This window comes from Echinops telfairi, unplaced genomic scaffold (genome assembly GCF_000313985.2).
Source record: "Echinops telfairi isolate 266 unplaced genomic scaffold, ASM31398v2 ScPeMD7_17;HRSCAF=63, whole genome shotgun sequence".
Lineage (NCBI taxonomy): Eukaryota > Metazoa > Chordata > Mammalia > Afrosoricida > Tenrecidae > Echinops > Echinops telfairi.
This window is the reverse complement of record NW_022103914.1, coordinates 4,767,601-4,781,152: the sequence shown is the minus strand read 5'-3', so window position 1 is coordinate 4,781,152 and position 13,552 is coordinate 4,767,601. Positions and strand designations below refer to the sequence as shown.

The 13,552-nt window shown below is 35.8% G+C and overlaps 1 protein-coding gene across 1 annotated transcript in view; it reads left to right on the top strand.

Moving 5' to 3' along the window:
• Positions 1 to 13,552, top strand: part of LRCH3 (leucine rich repeats and calponin homology domain containing 3) — a 90,605-nt gene that overhangs the window by 25,976 nt on the left and 51,077 nt on the right. The window contains exons 2-5 of the mRNA XM_045287523.1: positions 5,694 to 5,838; positions 8,197 to 8,323; positions 10,745 to 10,850; positions 12,372 to 12,508. Coding sequence (XP_045143458.1) covers positions 5,694 to 5,838; positions 8,197 to 8,323; positions 10,745 to 10,850; positions 12,372 to 12,508 — 515 coding nt within the window. The remainder of the gene's footprint in view (positions 1 to 5,693; positions 5,839 to 8,196; positions 8,324 to 10,744; positions 10,851 to 12,371; positions 12,509 to 13,552) is intronic.

The window sequence follows — 13,552 nt, the reverse complement described above, 5'->3', positions numbered from 1 at the left end:
TTACAGTTATGAAGTAGCAACGAAAATAATTTTATGGTGGGGGGGTCACCACATGAACTATATTAAAGGGTCACAGCATTAGGAAGGTTGAGAACCACTGCTCTAAACAAAATGAAATCCTTAACAAGGTCAGTGTCCCCCAGTTTATCATGATGGTTTTTTTTGTTACAGTAGTGAAGTTTTTGCTTTCTTTATGCTGATTACAATCCATACTGAAGGCTTCGTTCTTTCATTTTCATAATCAAATACATAATTTCTTCCTTGCTTTTGGCGACCAAGGTTGTATCATCTACATATCTCAGGTTACTGATAAGCCTTCATCCAATCCTGATGCCAGTTTCTTCATTTAGTCCATCTTCTTGGATTATTTGCTCAGCAGATAGATTGACTAAGAATGGTGAACCAATTTAGCCCCGAACTCACTTTTCCTCATTGTGAACCATGCAGTAATTCCCTTGTTCTGTTCCCACAACTGCCTCTTGTTCTACGTACAGGTTCTGCATAAGCATAATCAAGACTTTTGCAATTTCAATACTACTCAATGTTATCCATAGCATGGTATGATCCACTCCCTTGAAACCTTTGCATAATCAATAAGACGTAAGTAAACATCTTTCAGGTATTTTCTGCTTTCAGTTAATTTCCAGCTGACATCAGCAATGATATCCCTCATGCCACATTACTCTTCTGAATCCATCTTGAATTACTGGAACTCCCTGTCAGTGTATTCTTAAAACCATTTTTGCATGGTCTTCGAAATTATTCTTGCATATGATACTAATAATATTGTTCAATTTATGGATTCTGTTGGGTTAACCTTTCTTTGGAATGGACACAAATGTCGATCTCTTGGCATAGATGAGTGAGTGCCTCCAGCGCTTCATCAGCTTGTTGAAACCTTTCATTTGGTGTTCTGCCAATCCCTGGAACCTTGTTTTGGGCTCATGCCTTCAGGGCAGTGTTCCATTTGTTCTTGATCATGTGCTACCTTTTAAAATGGTTGAACATTGACCGATTGTTTATGCTATAGTCACATATATAGTGTATATAATCGTATATAGAGAAAGACTAGGCTTTCTATTCCCGTAAACATCTACAACCTTGGAAACTCACAGGGGCAGTTCTATCTTGACCTATCGGGTTGCTATGAGTCAGAATTGACTCAATGTCATTGAGTTTGGTTTATAGTCATTATATAGCATATTCCTCCCCTTTTCTTTAATGCTTCCTGCATTAAGATTTTGCCCATAGTATCCTTCAATATAGCAACTCTAGGCTTAATTTTTTTCTTAAATTCTTTCAGCCTAATATTTACTTAGTATGTTTTTCCTTTTTGGCTTTCTAACTCAAGGTCTTTGTACATTTCATCATAATGCTCGACTTTGTCTTCTCGAGCTGCCCTTCGAAATGTACTGTTCAACCCTTTCCTTCATCATTTCATCCGTTTGCTTTAGCTACTCTGATCAAGGGCAAGTTTTACAGTCTCTTCTGACATCCACATTGATCTTTTCTTTCTTTCCTGTTCTTTTAATGACAGTTGCTTTCTTCATGTATGATGTTCTTGATATTATTCCACCTGTTAGGTCTTCAGTTATTAGTGTTCATTGTGCTAAATCTGATAAATGAGATATTCTCTAAATTCAGATGGAATACACTCAAGGTTGTATTTTAGCTCTTGTGCATCTGTTTTAATTTTCTTCAGCTTTAACCTGAACTTGCAATTGGTGTTTTGTTCCAAGGTTGTGCCTTGGCATTGTTTGGACTGATTATGTTGAACTTCCCCATTTGTCTCTTCCCATGACTCAACTCAACTCACTGCCATTGGGTTGATGCTAACTCATAGTGACCCTATATGGTCTCTTCCTGTAGATGTAGTTAGTGTGATTCCCGTATAGTCCATCTGGCAAGGTCCATTTGTACAGTCACAATTTATGTTGTTAAAAAAGAGATTTGCAATGCAGAAGTCGTTGGTCTTGCAAAATTTTATCATACAATCTCCAGTTCCAGTTCTTTCACCAGGCTATATTTTCCAGAAACTGTAGCTCGCTCTTTGTTTCCAATTCTCACATTTCAATCGCCAATAATTACAGTACATTTTGGTTGTATATTTGATCAATTTCAGACTTAAAAAGTTTGTATAATTCTTCAATTTCTTCATTACTAGTTTTGGTGGTTTGTGCATATACATTTGAGAAAGTGTACTAACTTCTTTGCACCCTGTTTCCCCAAAAGTAAGACATCCCCTGAAAATAAGACCTACTTACAGTTTTGCCTCTCGCTGAAATATAAGGCATCCCCCTGAAAATAAGGCCCCCTGAAGCTACCATAACTCATGACTCTGGACCGTCACGCCGCCACACAGCCAGAGCAGACAGGAAGTGCAAGGTCTCTTAATAAAACAGTAAACAATAAATGTGTACCATTTTATTCTTCATGGAAAAAAATAAGACATCCCCTGAAAATAAGACCTAGCGCATCTTTGGGAGCAAAAATTAATATAGGACACTGTCTTATTTTCGGGGAAACAGGGTAGATGTATTGATACTATCATCACTGATAGCGTTGTACTTCAAAATGGATTTTGAAATATTATTTGGTGGTGAAAGGGATGCCATTCCTCTTGGATTTGTCATTTGGAATAGGTAAGCTATAGAATTTCCAGATTCATTTTGTTCATTAGTGCCTAGAATATAGCATCTATATAGAATATAATGTAAAAGCCATGGTATTTACCACTGCATTTGAATTATGGTGCTCGTTTGGGGGAAGGCTTAGTAACACCCTACGGTATGCAGATGACACAACCTTGCTTGCTGAAAGGGAGGAAGATTTGAAGCACTTGCTGATAAAGATCAAGGATTACAAACTAATTACGGATTGCAATTAAATGTAAACCAAACTAAAATCCTCAACTGGAACAATAGGTAACATCATGATAAAGAGAGAAAAGATTGATGTCAAGGATTTTGTTTTGCTTGCATCGACAAGCAATGCTTGTGAAAGGAGTAGTCAAGAGATCAAGTGATGGCATTGCATTGGATTATTTTTACGGCACAAGACCTCTATAAAATGTTGAAAAGCAAGAATGTTACTTTGAGGACTGACATGCACCTGACCCAAGCCATGGTATTTACCATTGCATTTGAATTATGGTGCTGGTGAATAAAATTACCATGGACTCCCAAAAGAACAACCAAGTCTGTCTTGGAAGAAATACTGCCAGAATGCTCCTTAGATGCAAGAATGGCAAGACATTGTCTTATGTACTTTGGACATGTTGTCAGGAGAGACCAGTCCCTGGAGAAGGATATCATGCTTAGTGAAGTAGGATGGCGTAGGATTGGGCATTGCTTTGTTCCGTTGTTCTTGGGGTCAGTGTGAGTCAGAACCAACTCGACAGCACCTAACAACACCAGTAATGCCTAGGATGTTGATCTTTCTGTATGCCATTTCAGGTTCGAGTTCAACATTGCAATTAGTAATGGGTGTTTGCAGCTGTTTCATGTTGAGTGCTCTTAATGTTATCCACAGATCACGAGTGCCCAATGCATCAAATTTGTGAAAAGCATAAAGAATGAGATCCTAAGGCAGTCTATGATAGCTATATGTGTGTATGTATATCAATATCCTGTGCTAATCTCTTATATCCTCAAGGTAGCCATTGGGCGAGCTGTAGGATGGATAGATTTACAAAAGGATTAACAGACTAGGCAGGTGTCTCAAGTCAATAATGGTGTTTATAATTTATTTCTGGACTGCCACTTCTATTAGCATTGATTGCAAGTCCAAGCAAAATGTAAACAATAACTTTCTGTAAACCTAGTGCTCTGAATTTAAGTTTTTACGCAAACCACATGAACTTTGTACACTGCTGCTGGTTGTGTCTATAGGTGTAACTTCTTCGATAAAGCGTTATATATATTCCGTTGCAAAGTTGAAGCACTGGAAGCGCTCTCACTCACCTATGCCGGGAAATTTGGCGAAGGGGTGCGTATTTGTGCACATTTCCACGCACATGACCCAACTCTTGGTCAAAATCACTAAGATGACATGTCAGTAAAATTTTGCTGACGATCATTCAACAGGAAGCTGCCAGAAACTCAAGCTGGATTCAGAAGAAGGTATGAAATGAGGGATATCATTGCTAATACCAGATGGATCTTGACTGGAAACCGAAAATACCAGAAAAATGTTTACTTGTTTTTTATTGAATGTGTAAAGGCATTCAACTGCGTAGATCATAGCAAACTGGGTAACAGAGACCCATAGGAGTTTCAGAATTCTTCATTTTGCTCACGCAGAACTTACACATAGACCAGAGATAGTCCTTCAAACAGAATGCTAAAATCAGGAAGGTGTGTGTCAGGATTCAATCTATGTGTTGAACAGATGATCTGAGAAGCTGGACTCTATGAAGAAAAACATGGCATCAGGATTAGATCAAGGCTTATTAACAACTTTTGATATGCAGATGACACAAGATTGCTTGCTAAAAGCAATGAGTTGAAGCACTTGGCTGTTGAAATCAAGGACCTGCAGCCTTCTGTATGTATTGCAACTCAATATAAAGGGAACCCAAATCCTCAGAACCTGACCAATAGGTAACATCATGATAAATGGAGAAAAGATTGAAGTTATCAAAGATGTCATTTTGCTTGGACCCATAAATCAGTGCTCACGGAGGCAGCACTCAAATCAAACTGAATATTTGTTGCATTGGGCACGTCTGCACAAGACCTTTTGAATGTGTTGAGTTAAGTATATATGTCCTTGATTTAAGCCGTGTTAATTCAGTTTGACTTGTTTGCATATGAAAGTTGGACATTGAACAAGGAAGACGTCTGAGGAATGGATGCATTTGAATTATGTAGCTGGTGAAGACTATTTTTGTACATGGACTGCTAGAGGAACAGACATGTCTATCTTGGAAGTACACCTAGAAAACACCTTAGAATCAAGGATGGCCTGATTACAAGGATCTATATGTGACCTCCTCCCTGGGGGACGGACAACTGAAAAGTGGGTGAAGGGAGACGTCGGACAGGGCAAGATATGACAAAATAAACAATTTATAAATTATCAAGGGCTCATGAGAGAGTGGGGAAGGAGGGGGGGGAAATGACGACCTGATGCCGGGGGCTTAAGTGGAGAGCAAATGTTTTGAGAATGATGAGGGCAATGAATGTACAAATGTGGTTTACACAGTTGACGTATGTATGGATTGTGATAGGAGTCGTATGAGCCCCTAATCAAACTATTTAAAAAAAAAATCAAGGATGGCATTTTGGACAGACTAGTCCTTGGAAAAAGCCATCATGCTTGGTGAAGTAGAAGGTCAGTGGTAAAAAGGAAGACCATTCCAGGAGATGGATTGATGCAGTAGCTGCAACAAAGGGCTTAAATATATGGAGCAGGATCATGCAGTGTTTCATTCTGTTATACACAGGTTTGCTCTGAGTTGGGACCCATTCAAAAGCACTTACCAACAAAAGCAGTCATTTGTAGAACTAAGACAGTAGACAGTATTTCCTAGCAATAGGTTTAAAGGCATGTGTTAAAATGATTTAGTCAGTTAATTAGTGAACATTTGAAGGCTTACTCAACCAATCCTCACAGTGCAATCATGTCATCTGCTTAGTCATTTGACATTTCAGTAGACAAGTTCAAGGACTTCTCTTGTTTTTTTCTTTCAGACCTGTCACGAAATCGCCTCTCAGAAGTTCCTATAGAAATATGTCATTTTGTTTCTTTGGAGAATCTCAATTTGTACCAAAATTGTATTCGGTATATCCCAGAGGCAATTCGAAATCTGCAATCTCTAACTTTCTTAAATATCAGGTAACGATATTCCTCCTCCTTTAAATTTCCAGTGTTGAACGTTCTTTTTAATCTTTCTCTCTTTTTAAATGAAAGTAAACCTATTCATTTATTGACTATCTCATTTATAATAATAGTAAAAAATCTACTGAAAAGAGATGGGGGGCGGGTGGAGCAGACAGAGCAGGTCACCATGGACCACCCACCATCATTTGGTGTTACACAGGCTGCTGGTGAGCACAGGTGGGCAGGTACCTCACATGAGGTAAGGGAAGCCAAGATACAGGAGCTGGGGCAGGGGGCCACAGGTTACAAGAGCTTGAAAGTCTCTTTTTTCAAAGATGTCTCTCTGCCACCTCCATGATGTCTGCTGTGCCTGGGTCTCTAAGTCTCATTTGCCTATAGGTCTGGGGGCTACTTAGAATGGAAACCGTGTGTAGTGCTAACAGAAAATCATCATGGGGAGGTGAGACGTGGGAATTTGCTCAGAGGCTGTGGTTAGGGTTAGGTCCCCTGCTTGTCCAAAGGTGGCTGATAACCTCCCCCCTCCCCCCCCACACACACACACACACACACACACACACACACACACACACGTGTGTGCCGCCAGCAGTTGCTGTTGCAGGGTCTGCTGTGGTGAGGGAAAAGGTACCTGCTGCACCACAGGCATCTCAAGGGATCTCAGGTCCTGAGTGACAGGAATAGGGGTGAGGGATGGGGTGGGGGTGGGAGGCTGGAAAGCGACATAGATAAAGCACCATCCCGATGGTCACATGAAAGCCTAGCTAAGTTAATGCGTGAAGAGTGGGTGTGTACGCCGTTTGTCCATGTGAACAGTATCTACAGCTATAGGAGGCTCCTGGGGATATAAACAGTATGCTGTTGGTCTTTCTAGCTGCTTTCAGCTTCGTGTGATTAATAACATTTGCTATCCACTAGCCTAATAGGCTTGCAGCCATCCTACCGCAGTGGTTCTCCAGTTACATTTTCACATAAATTTGACCAAATGAGAATGGTAGATCTGAAATAACATGCCTCTTATTTACAACGTTAATAAGATAATTGTTGGGTTCTTGGTGACCATGTATTTGTGTGTATTAGGTTCTGAATGTACAAATGAATTTTTTAATTTTAGTCATCTATTTCATTTTTCACATCATAAAAGCCCTTGGTTTTTGAATTTTTTTTTAAGTGTTCATTGGAAGAAATACACAAGTGGTGAAAAGGTATAAAGGGCATCAAAACTCAAAGTCATATAATTACAAGTGACTTTTTCCTTCTGTTTTCCTAGGTTTAGTTATATTTTTAAAAGAAATTTTCTCATCATTAAATATTATTTTAAATATTTTTATCTATTTATTATAAGGTGGTATATTTTAAAGTTCAATTTGTCTACATCATTTCTTCCAGTTTGTTACCATGATTAAAGTAGTATATGTAAGTATTTATTTTTGTTTATTTAAAATAATTTTAGGAGAATTGCAAAATTAAATTTTTTGTAAGCTTATGATTTATCTTAATTAAATAAGCAAAAGAACTTGAAAATGGAAGGAAAACAAGAAGTTAAATATACCTAAACAAAATTTCATTTATTTTTATACTAATAGATGTGTTTTGTTATTTTAATCTTAGTTCTAATATGCATAATGTTTTTGTTTTTTGGGGGGTAAAATTTTTTTAAAACATTTTATTAGGGGCTCATACAACTGTTATTACAATCCATACACACATCAATTGTGTAAAGCGCATTTGTACATCATTCTCAAAACATTTCTCTCCACTTAAACCACCGACATTAGGTCCTCATTTTTCCCCTCCCTCCCCACTCCCCCTTCCCTCATGAGCTCTTGATAGTTTATAAATTGGTATTTTGCATAATGTTTTAATGTAAATTTAAAATGCCTTACCAAAAACTCAGTTGGTATAATATATTTAAAACCACAATCTGTCCGTTGTTTTTTATTGGATCATTCATATATGTGTGGTTAAAATACAACAAAGCAGGAAGTAAATTAGAAGCAATTTTATAACTTTTCTTTGGAAGGAGGAGGAAATAGTGATAGTTATCTACTCTTTTCATAGTTCTTATAAATTTTATTTTTATAAAGTAACAATATATTGTGTTTATATAGCACTTCATTATTTACCAAGCAGTCTTTTGGTGTAGCAGCTCTGGAAGATAGACAGGGAGGTATTAGGTAGTGAGAACCTCAGTTTACAGATGGAGAATTTCTGTCAGATGTAAATAAATAAGAAAGTCAAGTGCTCCGCTAATAGCCAATGAAGACTAGGACCCACATCCAGCATCCTCTTACCTTACTGAGTTTAGATGAGGAAAATTGGAATGTTTTTCTTACTCTTTTCTCTTTACCAATTTAGTCGGAACCAGCTATCAACCTTACCAGTACATTTGTGCAATTTGCCACTGAAAGTCTTAATTGCTAGTAATAACAAATTGGTCTCACTCCCAGAAGAAATTGGACATTTTCGACATTTGACAGAACTTGTAAGTTAATCTTTTATTTTTGATCTGTCTTCACCATACTCTTTCATATGGTAGTATTTTTTAAATAAGATTTTTAAAAGTTATTTTTCACTGTTGGTAATACTTACTGACTTATCAGTATCCAATTGCTTCAGCACAGTATTAAAAAGAATTGGAAGTAGAAGTTTAATAGGCCCAAATGGGATGGGAAAAGGCATTAAAATTAGAATTATATTCTAACCAACATTAAGAACTTTTATGGTCTTAAACTTTTGTAAGTTAATAATATATTTGAATTTTTCAAATTAAGTACTGTAATAGCATCTATACTTCTCACTGTGGGTTAGCCCCTGTAGGACAAAGGGTTTATATTTTAAGTTTACATGCTGCTTTTAGCTATACTGACATAAATATTCTAAGAAGCTAATTGAACGCCTTTGCCTACCGCTCTTTGTAAGTTATAAGCAATCACTGTTTTAATACTTACCGTCTAAGCATGGGAGATAAGACTTTTCTCATTTAATCATTACATGTTATCATGAGTTGAACACATCTTCATTTTAGATCAGAAGATACTATCACTTAGGTAAAGTAATTTACCCAACATTGCATAACTCCAAAACCCATGTTTTTAATACATTTGTACGTGTTTCTAAAATAGTCATGTGTAATATGTCCATTGAGATTTTGGAGTATAGTTTCACTTAGTTTTATTAACAAAAGTGGATATTATAAAGAGACTAAAAATAACTTGTAATCTAGTTGGACCACCAATTAGTTCACTCTTTTCCCCTGATGGATTCTTAAATAGGAGAGATCACATAGAAAACTACACAAATAGTAAATCTGGAGTCTGGATTTTAACAGCTGTTTTTAGAGTCAATCAGAAATAGGAAATAAAGCTCAAATGTATTTTTGTTGGCATTTCTTCAGAATTTGGCTTTAAAATAATATGAACCAGAGTAAGTTAACTTCTGAGTCAAATTCTTATTTTCAAATCATATAAACCATTCCGTTTTTACTGAAAAGACAGCTATGTCTTAGAAACCTGCTTTTAGTTTTTACAAAAAGGTTAATTGATAGTACAAAGGAAACCTGGATGGCACAACATTTAAGCACCCACCTGCCGACTTAAAGGCTGGCAGTTGGAATCTACATTGCAGTTCTGGGGGAGAAAGCTTTGGCAGTCTGCTCTTAGAAAGATTACAGCATTTTCATTCTGTCACCCAGGGTTGTTATGACCCCAAATTACTAACAAGTCATTTAGGGAACTTGACAGAGTAAGAATTAATATCCCTAAAATTCCTGCCTCCTGCTTTAATGGTCTTTCCGCAACATCTTTATTGCTTTTTTCTTTTTCCCTTTCATTTTAAAGTGAAAGTACATTGTTATCTTTCAACTTAAATATTTTCTAAAGTAAGTATTAGGAATTGCTTTTACCTTTTGGCTTAGACTCAATTTTCGTATGCTTTCAACTTCTTTTAGAGCTCCTTTAACGTTGATGGCTAGCTACCAATCTACTTTAGTGATTCATTGGTAGGAAAACTTAAAATGGTAGTATTTTCTTGAGAATGCTTTATAAAAAGCTTAAGCTTAAAACAATGTGTGAAGCCTATTAGGATTTTTTGGTAAGTGGTCTATCTAAATATAATGAATGTGTTAATGTTTTCTTTTTAGCTCAAATGGTGAAGGAGTTTGAAGTGTTAATGGGATTGTTCCTGTAGCCTGTGGAGCTGCCTAAGTAGGTGCTCAGTGCTACATCTGAGTGTGGATTTACAAATTATTCTGACTGATCTCAGAATTACAAAATTTGGAATATGTCAGTCTTAGAGCCTAGATAGCCAACATCTATTTTTAGAATCACTCGAACCAAGCTGTTAATCAAGATACCAGATTAATATATGTATACTGGGATCAAATTGATCAGATGCTGATCAAGCAATATATATAACTTTCTTAACCTATGAGTTCTATATACTTGAATATTTTTCCCTCAATTTCAATTCAGTAAAGAATAATGAATTCCTTTCATTGTATTTTATTTTACATTCTTGTGGGATTTCCTTTCTTTGTTTTTGTTTTTCTTCCTTCTAGTTTCTTTGGAACAATGTAATTATTGTCCGAAACTTGTTTTTTTACTTTCTTATTTTATTTTTTTCCCATTTTCATTTCATCTGATTTTCTAGAACTACTATATCTTAAGTTACTCTGGTTCAGCTCACAAAATAAATGCCTATCTATGCAAAGAGTACAGAATCCGTTAGAAGGCTTGTAAATTTTAAAAAGCAAATGCCAGTGCAAACTATAGAATTATTCTTACACCCAAAATCTTTTACCTACAACTTTGAAAGAACCTTAGGAATTGTCTGGTTTTATTTATAGATAGCTGAAAGCAGGTAAGTCTGTAGTAATAGAATATTTCTTTATTTTCTTTTGAAATAGGATGTGAGCTGCAATGAGATTCAAACAATACCATCCCAAATTGGTAATCTGGAGGCTTTGAGAGATCTTAATGTAAGAAGAAATCACTTAGTACGTTTGCCTGAAGGTAGGAGACTGTGAAATGACCTTTTTGACGATTCCTTTTCTGTTTCTTTTAAAGTACTCTCACATTGCTCATATTATTATTGATGTGAAATAGGTCTTAAATGATGGAAAACAGATAAAATGCTCTTTTAAAAAGAAAAAAAAGTACTCGCAGATTAATAGGCACAAGATAAAACTTTGTAAGAGTTACAGTGAGTGTTGAAGATGTAATGGTTTTTTAGTGTTGTTACCTGTTGGATTGTGGGTTCAAAATTAGATTTTTCGGTGAAAAACTTAAATGTACATCTAATTTCTGACCTTGCTACTTGTAGGAATTTATAAGTCTGGTTAGGGTCACTGGAACTTTTAGTAAGCATCCTTGTTTGGGGGAAATATAACATTTCTGATAAAGGGATAATTTAATTAATAAAAAGCACCCTCATAATTAACACTGACTTAAAATGGACTTTGAAACTTAATTACTTGATCCTACATTTGAAATATTCATACAGAGGCTAGTTAACTGTGGAGGTGATGTTTAGCATGAGGGATATTGTGTAATTGTATAGTGTCTCCGTACTAGAGATAGGTAACTGGATATTTTAGTCTGACTTACACATATTTGTTTTTACTTGAAAGAGAAAACTTACTGAATAAATTCATTAAGTACAATTTATCAATCTTCCAAAATATAGGATTTATTAAAAGAAAGCTGTGAATGGAGTGGAAGGGGAAGAACAATTGTTTTCTATATTAGAGTATATTCTTTCATTTTAGCATGATAAATTTATATAGAGACGTAAAGGACAAATTGTTCCATCTCTACCTTCATCTGCTTTCTTCTACCCTATCTTCTACATAATTCTAGAAATTTATCTATAAACATTTTAGATATCTCACCTCAAAGATAAGGAACCTTCAAAAAGTGTTTCATGAAAATGATTTTTAGATTCTTCTGTAAGACACGACTTATAATGTACAACAAATGTCTAATTATAATACTTTAGTTTTCACTCGAGGGCCTAAAATTGACACCATCTGATGCAGTAGAATGTGTAGTGCTTCCATACTAGTGTGGCTTTGCACTTTGGATCCTAAGTAAGTATGTTACAAAGTGTCTTTTTCAACTCACTTTTAAATATTCACCATACTCACACAATCAAATCACCCAAAGTCCTGATTATCTGTTCTTTGTCTAGGCTTGCCGGTGGTTTTCAGACCCCTGTCCTTAGAACCTACTTCCTGTTTTCCTAGTGACTCTACTTTCATGATCTCACAAATATCAGTCAAGGGCCCTCAGGCCAGGTAGGCCGACCTCATGAGACGGGCCTCCTTAACCCCAGATTTCCATCCAGGGTGAACCCTCAAGGAGACCCATCTGTGTGGTTAATCTTTAGAAGGTAACTCACATAACAGTTCCCTTCATTTGAAATCAGTAAATGAGAAGATTCACTTTTTTTTTTCAGATACAACCTCTGTTTAGAGATAGCCGTCTAGTTTTAAGATAGCATTCATTGTTTGTTTTCATTGTATCACCGTGCAGAGCTGGCAGAGTTGCCTTTAATACGGATTGACTTCTCTTGCAATAAAATTACAACAATTCCTGTTTGTTACCGGAACCTGAGGCATCTGCAGGTGATCACGCTTGATAACAATCCACTGCAGTCTCCACCTGCACAGGTAAATGATAATTGAGCGTGAAGAATGTTATGAGTATTTTTTACTATAAAGGATCAGATTTAAAATTTAATTTACATACATTTATCTTGTTAGAAAATAAGTTTATACACACAGATTCTTTAGAAGTCTTCATAGGGTGAAAGATAGGACTCTTTATTTTTTTACTTAATTGGCTACCCTCCCAATAAAATTTATATAGCGATAATATAAATATGAAAGGCCTTCAAAAGATCTGTGGAAATTTTTCATTATCTTTTAATTCTACCTTCCCATATATTTTTTGAATCCCCTTTGTACTAGAGACAAAGATTTCAGAACTAAGGCAAAGCATTTATTGTGAACATGGGTTTGGGACCTTTTTGTTTTCTAAAATTATAAGCTCATTATTAAGCCAGTTTGATTTTTTTGTTTCAGTGACTACAATGAAGCTATGTACTGATTAAGTAGTTATATAGTAGCTTTACCTATAGGTTCTAGACATCCTTCAATCTACTCGGTTTGGATTAATTCATATTTTTCACCATAGGTTTTTTCTCTTTCCAATTTATTACTGATCTTGTATAAACCCATGGCAGCTATAAAATTTACGAGTAAAACTTCAAACTTCATACATACAGAAGAATTGATAATTCCAAAGAATTTATATTTTGATTTCTGAAAAAGAAGTCAACAGATAGTAATAAATACATATATATAATTTAATTTTTTCCCCAAAACCATTTTATTGGGGGCTAATACAGATATCATTTCATAGTTCAGCTACATCGAGCAGTATTATACAATTGCTACCACAATCAGTTCCAAATATTATTAAAATATTTAATCATTTCCAGCTCTCCCTTACAGAAAGCAAAGATAAAAAGTACACATTATTGTTGAATTCCTAAAAGCAAATGTTGCCAATGTAGTTCTTGGGGAGGGATGAGCAGGAATAATGGAAGTCTCTGACTGTACTAAATTAATCACTGTGCAAAGTATGGTGTTTGTTATAGCAAAAAATACTGTTTTTATTACCAAACAAGAGGGCTTTAAACATTTCATAGA